A 9,602-nucleotide genomic window follows, 5' to 3' on the forward strand; every position below is an offset into this window, starting at 1 on the left:
GTTGGGGTCGGTGAGGGGTGGGAGCGGGGAGATGATGAGAGCCCAGGTCAGGGGAGGAGGAGACGGCAGAGAAGAGGAGCAGAAAGGAGGCGGGAAAGGCAGGGGCGAGGCTGACTCCATGGGGAGTCTCGGGGGCCGGGTGCACATAGGTCCTGGGTGTGTGCGAGCGCTCCCAGAGACACGAGGTGACCTACAAAAGAGCAGAAACAAGGGAAGCAGCCCCGGCGAGGGAGGGGATGGAGAATTTCATTTTCAGGGACACGGGGCTGTCAGGGAGTGGTCGGGAGCCAGCAGTGGGGCAGGGATCGTGTCACTGAGCAGGAACGTCCGGGCTGGTGGGTGAGGAGCTCCAGGGTCAGGGCCTGCAGGCAACTGGCAGAGGCAGATGCCCCGTCCAGGGGAGATGAGCCTGGGTCAGGCCTTGCAGGAATGAGGCCCTCGTGATAAGCTAATGAGCAGAGAGGAATGCAGGCAGGGGAGCAGGTCCAAGTCTCCGGGACGGCCCCCAGCCCACACCATGGGACCACCCACCCTAGATGGGACAGGCTGCCCTTACCTGGCTCTGCCCGGGCACCAGCCTCTCAGGGAGAGCACCTGAGTCCCCCTGGGTCAGCAGAGACGGGCAGGATGGGGAGCCCATCCAGCCTTGGGACAAGGCCTCATTTCTGCCTGGAGCACACGCCCTGCTCAAGGTCCTCAGGAGCCCCTTTTATGCCTGAAGCATGATCCCGATGCAGTCATGTCAGGATCAGCCAGGGCAGCCAGGATTGCCCCCACAAACTCTAAGTTAGGGGAGGAGGGCAGAGACCCCTTCTCCCCTTCCTGTGTCCAGCCTTTCTGCAGCGGGTCCTCCCCAGGCCAGGGACTCTGGGCTTTGCCCTAGGACATGTCCATGAGGACACCAGCAGTGTTCCAAAGGAAGGGCATCCCTTGGGGATGCTTCCTCTGCCCCTTCTCCCCTCTGCTCCCCAGGGATTTTCGGGTTCTTTTTTGGACACCAGGTGTCCCGTGGCTCTGAGTCCTGAGCAGCCACCTTGGGCTGACCAGCTGGGCCCTGTCCATGCAGAGAGAAGAGAAGCAGCTGGAGGCCTCGGTGGACGCACTGCTGAACCAAGTGGCGGATCTGAAAAGCTCCTTGGGAAGCTTTATTTGCAAGCTGGAAAACGAGTATGACCGGCTTACCTGGTACGGACGGGGGACGGGCGGGCGGGCAGAACCAGCCCGGAGCCCAGTAGGAGGCAGGCGCGCTGCTGCGGAATCCAGGGGAGTCTCCTCAGTCATGTGGCTTAGTCCCCAGCTGCTGGGCTTGAGACCCCTCCAGCCGCCGGCCTGGTTTGTCGGAGGTGGCGGGGTGAACGTGAGCCCCTCTGGGCTGCTCCGGGCTGCAGACAAGGGGGTGGGGAACACAGGCAGCACGACCCCCTGAGGATGCTTTCCCCTCGTTCCATCCTCTCCTGAGCCTTCCGTGTTTTGAGTGCTTATGGGAAGGCTGGTCCCACTGTGTTTCCATGGGCAAGTGGGGGCTTACCCAGACCTCGAAGGAGGATTTTTGGAGATGGCATGGCTCAGATAGGGCTGCTCTCCCAGGAGGCCTTGGCTGTGGAACGAGCTATTGAGTGAAAGCCTTTCCTTTCCCCACAGCTGGGTCAGGAAAGGCTTACCTCGGCCCCAGAATGGGCCTGAGTGGGAAGGGTCCTTGCAGTTCTGACTCCTAAGGCTAATCTGGAGTTCTGACTGAAGGATTCTTGGGAAGCTGCTGCTTCCCTGAGTTTCAGGGATCAGAGCCTACCTTTTTAGCCAGACCCTGTTCCCATCTCTACCCCAACTAGGCCCTCCGTTCTGGACAGCTTTGCTTTGCTCTCGGGGCAACTGAATACTCTCAACAAGGTCCTCAAGCACGAGAAGACCCCATTGCTCCGGAACCAGGTTATCATTCCTCTGGTGCTGTCCCCAGACCGCGACGAGGAGCTCACGGTGAGAGGAGGGGACTGGGTAAAGGGGCAGGGGACTCAATGGGCCAGCTCTGACCCTGAGCAGTGCGTAGCTTCCTACTTCCGTGCAGACTTTTCCTCCCCTGCCACCAGTTTCTCTGCCCCCTTTCCCCACCTCAGCCAGTGGCATTCGCCCTGGGGCATTTTTTGAAAGCCAACCTAGGATGTGGATGGGCTGGGGTCCAGGTGCCTTCTTCTGAGGAGAGGAGACAGTCCATGCAGCGTGCCCTTTGTGCTTATGACAGAGGCAGACGGAAGGACGGGTTCCTGTCTTCAGTCACGAGGTGGTCCCTGACCACCTGAGAACCAAACCAGACCCAGAAGTGGAGGAGCAGGAGAAGCAGCTGACTACAGATGCAGCTCGCATAGGCACCGATGCTGCCCAGGTAACGACAGAACCTTCCATGGAGGCAGGTTCCTGCCCTGGGGGGTTCCAGGGAGCTACGGGTTCAGTGTCAGACTGGCCTGGCTCACCTTGGGGCACCTGGATGTTTTACAGAAGCAAATTCAGACCTTGAATAAAATGTGCTCAAACCTCCTGGAGAAAATCAGCAAAGAAGAGCGAGAATCAGAAAGTGGAGGTAAGTGTGTCCAGCCGAGCAGGAACTGATCACCATGGGGGGAAGGAGGGAGAGAGGGAACTGCAAGGTGACACAGAACGGGGAGGCGTAGATGGCCTGGTGGGGGTGTGACCACAAAGGCAGGAGACAAGGGAAAGAACAGGGATGGAGGAGAGTGGCCATGGATCAATGATGAAACCAAAGGGATGAGGGAAAGACCCTCGTGGGAGCAGCCCCGAGAACCTGCGCTGTGGGGGGTCTTCCCGTATCTGACAGCCAAAGCTTCCTTGGGCTCTTAGACCCACTGCTCAGGTCCCTGGCTTCCTTTCCTAGGTCTTCGTCAGAATAAGCAGACCTTCAACCCCACAGACACCAATGCTCTGGTAGCTGCAGTTGCCTTTGGGAAGGGTCTGTCCAACTGGAGACCCCCTGGCAGCAGTGGCCCTGGTCAGCCAGGCCAGCCTGGGGCAGGGGCCCTTCTGGCTGGAGCATCGGGCATGCAGCAAGTTCAAATGACGGGCGCACCCAGTCAGCAGCAGGGTCCCCTGCTCAGCGGAGTACAGATGGCACAAACTGGCCAGCCAGGTAAGGTGCCAGGGGTTTGCTGCCCAGGGCCTGGCCCAGAGGAGTCCAGGCAGCCTGCAGGGAAGCTTGGTCTTGGCATTCAAGGCTCAGAGTGCTCGGTCTGGGCCCCAGCTTAGGGAGTTAATGCCCAGAAGGGGCAGGGAGGGCAGCTTGACCTCGTTTGATTTTTAGCTGTTTAATGGCTCATTCCTCTCTCTGCCCCCTGCCTCATCTGACAAAGACCCAGCCTCCAGGGCGACCACGTGACAGTGGGGGCCATGTTCTGTACCCAGGCTCCCCAGCTCACGAGGACAGTGTATGGGCCCCGGGGCCCAGATTGGTACCTGTTGTCACACTGAGTTCACAGCTTTCTCTGCCACCTCGTCATCCTGGCTCGGCAGCATCGGCCCCAGGGCTCAGCTGCGTTCTCTGACCCTGGGACAAAAGTTTAGTGCGGCTGTGTCTCGGGGCTTGCTTGGGGGCCCTAAGCCCATGTCCTGTCACTGACAGCCTAGAGGTGAGCCTGGGGCTGTTTGGGGGACCTTTTCCTGTCGTCATCCTCCATAGATTTGTCCCCAGAAGGCACAGTTTGGGGCCTTTCTCTTAGGGCTTTACATCTTGCCCAGCCAGTCGTGTGACCACGGGCCAGTCCCCTGTAAGATGTAGGTCCTCCGCAAGGACCTCAGGAGATCACCCCTGTGTGGGGCCACGTCGCTGCTTGAGCTGCTGCTGTGTTGGTTGTTTCTTGAGTAATTCCAGGTTATTTTCTTGGCCTCTTCTGTAGTGAATTTGTGTGGACCCCTTACTTTGGGAAAGATGTATCGGAAAGAGCCAGGCTCCAAGGAAGGTAGCTAGGATGGGAAGGGCCTTGAGGCACAGCGCAGGAGCTGGGAGGGGGCAGGACTGGAGAAACGGACTGTCATGTGACATCTCTTTGACCCCAGAGGGTGGGACCAGGAGCACTGGGGAGGTTTAGGTTTGACATCAGGAAAAGCCTGCTAATTTATAATGAAAACTGCCCCAGTGACTAGGAGTGAGGGCAGGGGGTTGGTGAAGCTCTTAGAGATGTTCAAGCAGAGGCCAGAGAGCCCTCTTGGGGGAGATGTGGAAAGGTGGGGAGAGGGGGAGCTCCTTGTGGCTGTGGCCCAGATCAGAGGGATCTTCCAGCTCTAAAGTTGTCTGGGAAACATATTGTCCTCTTTACTCGGCTTTCTCGTCCTGGGGGACAACTGGTGGTATGCAGCCCAGCTGCCTTGGACACCTGAAATGTGATTCCTTCTGGCTGGGAACCCAGGAGGCCTCCAGGGTCAGGGGTCAGGACCTCTGCCCCCAGGAATCACCCATGGAGCAGTCTGGGCAGCATTGTAGTGTCAGAGAGAGGACTTCTAAACTTTGATGACTCTCGAGGTCGGCTCCTTGCTCCCTGGGATTTGCTGCCTTCATGGGAATCATTGATGGAGCAAATAGCCCAGAGGGGCCCGACACTGGGGACCTGCTAGATTGACTTGCAACCATTCACTAATTATGGGTCAGTCCTGTGTTAGAGCAGCAAGAGGCTCTTTGGGGTTTGGGATCAGGAAAGCTGAAGCACTGACCTGGTCCCCATCATTCCAAGCCGGGTGAGCCTGGACAGGAGCCTTCTCCATATTGGGCCTCCGTGTCCTCAGGTGCAAAATGTGTGTCCTCTGCCACGGGCCGGGGAGAGGAAAGGATCAGTCTGGGCTGGCCGGGAGCTCACCCGCTAATGAGGAGGCAGTACCTGCAGGAGGCCCGGGGTGGGTCCTACAGAAACGTGCCAGGAGCCTTCCGGTTCCGGGCAAAGCCGATGGACCCCTTGCACTCTCGGGTTCCTCCCAGCTCTAATCCAGGAGCCTGCTGTGGTTGGGCCACTGCTTGGCTGTATTTTCCACAGGATAATGAGGCACTTAGTCAAATGATTTGCTAAAATCTAGGTAACTATGTCTAGGGCCTTCCCTGTCCCACCACTTAAATATCCCTCTGAAAAAGGAAATGAGGTTCATCTGGCACGACCTGTTCTTGATTAGGGCAAGCCTGCTCTTCCTAATCCCCAATTCCTCATGCAGATGCTCACTGTCTCCTTAGTGACCCTGTCTGGAATTTCCCCAGAAATCTGTGCAGTTCACTGGCCTCCCTGAGCTGTTCTCTTCTCTTTTTTGAAAATCAGGACATTTGCCTTTTCTCATTCCTTCGGTATCTCTCTCCACAAGTGTCACCGACAGTCCCTCAGCAGTCACACCTACCTGGTTTTTCAGAACTCAACAGTTTGGTGCAAGTGAGCTTGGTCACTTCACTTCATCCAAGGTGGCTCAGGATCTTCTTTCTGTCTCCTTATTTCTCTTAAGCCTCAATTGCCTATTAGTCATTTTATTTTGTCAGCTCTGTCCTGTCCTTCTAAAGCTGCGGTCTTGTCCCTTCTTGGACCTTCTGTCTCCCTCCAATTTTTCCAGGATTTTAAGGGTTATTTTCTAATGTTGACTTTTGTTGTTATGAACTGGACAAACTTGGTGTAAGTGGACGTTGCCATATGTAAAGAAGAAGAAAAGAATTGTCTGTGAAATAGAGGCTCTGTTTTGTAAGGCTTTTGGTTTTTAAAATGCAACAAATTTACTGTGTGCGTTCCAAAGCTGGCCTTATCTGTTCTTTTCTAATCATTTTATAATATCTCCTTGATGCCCTTTTCTTCTTTGGGGGAGGATCATTATTACTCAAAAGCCTCCTCCTCTTGTAACAAACCAAATCAAGCAGAGCAGATCTTCTCCATTGACTTTTGTCTGAAAACCACTGTCTCCTTTATCCTGAATCAGAAGTGGGGCAGCAGGTTTCACCAACAATCCTCTGTAATTATGGTCGGTCATCACATTGATCAGAATTTTTTGGTCTTTCAAAGTACTTTTTCTTGGAAATGTTGTCCAAACTGCATAATTGGTTCTTCCCGTGCTGCTCCCTTCTCTGCATCCGTTCACACAGTCAGCAGGCATTTAGGTGTGTGAGGTGTTGTGCTAAGCTCTGAAGGTAAAAAAAAAAAAAAGGCAAAAACCAGTCTCTGCTTTCCAGAAACTCATGGGGCAGATAACAGAGATGACTGTGAACATACAAGCTATATCCAGGGGAAATAGAATAAAGGCCATGTGAGGGGAGGGCACAAGCAGCTGGGAGCAGGGGGACAACAACTAGGAATGGCCTCTTGTCGAAGGTGAGATTTGGTCTGAGTCTTGAAGGAGACCAGGAGATGGACGTGAGAAAGAAGAGCATTCCAGGTATGAGGCACAGCCCGGGCAAAGACCTGGAGATGGGAGATGGAGCATCGTGTCTGGGATCTAGCCAGGAGGCCATTCCAGCTAGATGATAAAGTATTAGAAGACTGGATGCATTTGGAGGTTCTTTTGGATCCATTCCTTTATCCTTTCTTGTGGCACAATCTTAGTCTGTTCTCTCCCTACACTGTTCTCAGACAGTGGACACCCTCTTGTTTCCATCACTTTGTTGCCACAGATGTCTGCTATGAATGTCTGTCCAGTGGCTCCTTTCCCACATACTTTGGTGTCCTTAGGTATGAGCTTGGGAGGGGGATCAGTGAGTCCAGTATGGATGGATTTCACAGCCCTTTCCCCCCCACATATCTACCCGCCTGTAGAATTTGAAAGGACCCCTTTTCTCACTTTTCTTGCCCCCCCGGCTGTCTGGGTTTGGGCCTCCCCAACCCCCTTCTAGTGGGGGCGCGCCACATTCTTGTGCTCTCCTCCATGCCATCGTCTGCCCGCCTACTCTGGCCCCCTCCCACATTAACCATTCAGGCCATATTGCAGATCTGGTGGTCAGGCAGTGGAACCATCCCCCCTTTGGATGTTGCCAGCTGCATTTCTTCCTTTGATCGCCGCTGCCCATGTCCTTTGCCTACTCACTTGCCAGGGACCGGCTCTTGTTTGCAAATTGGTGCCAGGCTCCCATCTTCTCTAGCATCCCTGATGCCTTTGTGTCTGGCCCTTTTGAAATCTGGGCATCCCAGACGGAAACTGTGCCTGGGGGCCCCTCCTTCCTCCCCTGTCCCGGACTGCTATGGACTGAGTGGAGCGGTCCCTGCTTTTTTAGGTCACCTCCTCAGTCCACCACCCCATTCTGTCCTGCGGGCATTCTGTGCACGGCACACCCCGGGCAAGGTTATCCAGCCCGGCGAGAAGGCGTACTTTCTTTCTGCCTGTGATGGCATGGCACCAGCCGTGGCATTTTTCCTGGCAGTGGGGAAGAGCGTGTCTTGCCTATCCATTCTCAATGTCTTTCCTCCTCACTCACTTCACTTCAGACCAAGAAGACACAAACCCAGCCTGAGGATGTGCAGCTGGGCAGATCCAGGAGGGTAACCCCCAGAGCACTGCTGGGACTGGGGCTCCTTCAGGCCAGGGCCTGCCCCGGGAGTACTGGGATCTGCCCAGTTCCTAGTTGTACTGTGACAATCCCCCCTCTCCCCCCAAGGGCAGGGCCACAGGCCTCGGGGATTGGCTGTGAGTGAGCCCTCCTGCCACGGGTGGTGGCCGGCAGCCAAGACCAGCCCCTCCCTTGGCAAAGTTGTGCTGATACAGTTTCTGTTAGGAAAGATGGCCCGGCCAGCCTCGTGGTCCATGTGTAAGGGTGCTGGAGATAATGCTGCCCTGGGTGGGATCGCATGAGCCTTCCACCTCCCGGGCCGGGCCTGCTCAGCCCCCTGCTGCTGCTTCTCCCTTTAGGTAAGATGCCAAGTGGTATCAAAACAAACATCAAATCGGCTTCGATGCATCCCTACCAGCGGTGAGCTGCCTGCCGGCCACAGACACTGCCCCTGCCTCTCCTGAATGCCTGAGCCTGCTTCTGAGATGACAGCCCCTCACTGGCCAGAGCCCTTCACCAGCCGGAGCCCTCGCCAACCAGACCTCGTTTCAGGGCCTTCCTCTCTTAGGTCACTTGACTACTCAGGCCACACTCTGACTCTGGGGAACAGCTGTGTCCAGCCTGGAAGGTAGCCTTGGCCCCACAAATTGGACTCGGGGACCCTCGAGGCCTGTTCAGTTCTGGCCTTTGGGTCCCTTTTCTTTCAGGCCCTGGGGCTCTGAAGGTTTCCTTGGACAGAGGCAGCTGTTACATCAGCTAAGGAAGGGGTGGGGAGCTCCTGATTTTAGTCTGGGAGCTGATGAAACAGGCAGTGTGAGGAATAGTGTGGAAGAGAGAAAAGCTCCCTTTTCTGCTTGCTGGTGTGGGATCTGGGCCTGGGGAGGGAGAGGGTTGAGGGATCTTCCCCCACCTCTCCCTACCTGCTCTTGGGCAAAGACAGTGCCGGGTCTGCTCTGTGGGGAGGCCACTGGTCCAGCTGCCAATTCTTCTTCTCTTCCCTTCACCTTCTCCAAAGCCCTCCTTGCTGGCAACTGGTACCGTGGGAATCCCTTAAGGATCCCTCATGGATCCTCAGAATAAAAAAGGCTTTAAATTGATTCACGAGTCAGTGTTTTACTGTGGGCAGCCTGGTCTCCATAGATCTCCACAAGGCCTCGGGTAATAATTATAATAGCATTTCCAAATTCTTCACAAACATCATTTCATTTCATCTTCACAGATCTGAACAGACCTGAGCCAGGTGCTGCAGTGGACAGAACTCAGGCCTGGAATCAGGAAGACCCTTATTAGCTGTGTGACTCTGGCAAGGTCTGCCAGTTCCCTCATACTGTCCAGACTAGGTGGCCTGCAGCTTCTCTCCTGCCTCCCCTCCCAACCGTGGACTTCCCAGCAGGCCTCTGGGCTGAGGGTAGCCTGGGTGAGCTCTGGGCCCAGCTGAGCTCCCATACTCCCCTCCAGGTTTGGAATTTGCAAGCCCTTTCCAGCCCCTCATCCCGCCATTGTCCTGGGCAGTTTAGCCACTGCTAAAGGAGGAGTCACACCTGTTCTGCCTGGAGATACATTTCTCCATGGCTGGCAACTTTGGAGCCCTGCCCACTCCATCCACCTTCCGATGTTGAGATGGGGGAAGTGTACCCAGGGCCTCATGATCCCAAGTACTTTTGGCCCACCCAGACACTCCCCGGGATGCTGGGAAGTGTCTGAGACGGTCTCTGCATCAGCCCTCCCCCAGGGCCCGGGGAGCTCCCGTGACATGGCCTGTGGGGTCCCGGACAAGGCCCTTTACCTCTCCTGGGCTTGACTTGCTCTTGTGAAAGGAAGGCTCCTGGCCCCCAGGGACCAGCCTCAGGGTGGCAGAACCTTGTGAAACAGTTTTAAGTTAGGTAAGTATGTGCTCCTGGAAACACAGCCTTTTTTTTTTTTTTTTTTTTTTTTTTTTTTTTTTTTTTTTCCCTGAGAAAGCAATTGGGATTAAGTGGCCTGGTCAGAGTCACACAGCTAAGAAATGTTAAGTGTCTGAGGCCAGAGATAACCCACTGTCTTTAAGAGAAGAAAGCATGGGGCAGCTGGATGGTACAGTAGGTAGAGCTCCAGCCCTGAAGTC

At 55.4% G+C, this 9,602-nt stretch overlaps 1 protein-coding gene across 1 annotated transcript; it reads left to right on the top strand.

Annotated features, from left to right (window-relative positions):
* The first annotated feature begins 252 nt into the window (after positions 1–252).
* Positions 253–8,595, top strand: MED8 (mediator complex subunit 8). Its single transcript, XM_031969278.1, has 6 exons — positions 253–1,185; positions 1,830–1,974; positions 2,237–2,377; positions 2,491–2,572; positions 2,885–3,136; positions 7,858–8,595. Exons 1-6 carry the CDS (start codon positions 1,061–1,063, stop codon positions 7,920–7,922), a joined length of 810 nt encoding a protein of 269 aa, XP_031825138.1. The 5' UTR covers positions 253–1,060; the 3' UTR covers positions 7,923–8,595.
* Positions 8,596–9,602: the final 1,007 nt, after the last annotated feature.

The sequence above is a fragment of the Sarcophilus harrisii genome, chromosome 4, assembly GCF_902635505.1.
Source record: "Sarcophilus harrisii chromosome 4, mSarHar1.11, whole genome shotgun sequence".
NCBI classification, from domain to species: domain Eukaryota; kingdom Metazoa; phylum Chordata; class Mammalia; order Dasyuromorphia; family Dasyuridae; genus Sarcophilus; species Sarcophilus harrisii.

Bases quoted from the DNA above. Each gene is read 5' to 3' on its own strand.
- MED8 (XM_031969278.1), top strand. From the start codon at position 1,061: ATGCAGAGAGAAGAGAAGCAGCTGGAGGCCTCGGTGGACGCACTGCTG. The intron at 1,186-1,829 runs GTACGGACGGGG...TACCCCAACTAG, and splicing joins GAGTATGACCGGCTTACCTG to GCCCTCCGTTCTGGACAGCT. The intron at 2,573-2,884 runs GTAAGTGTGTCC...TTCCTTTCCTAG, and splicing joins GCGAGAATCAGAAAGTGGAG to GTCTTCGTCAGAATAAGCAG.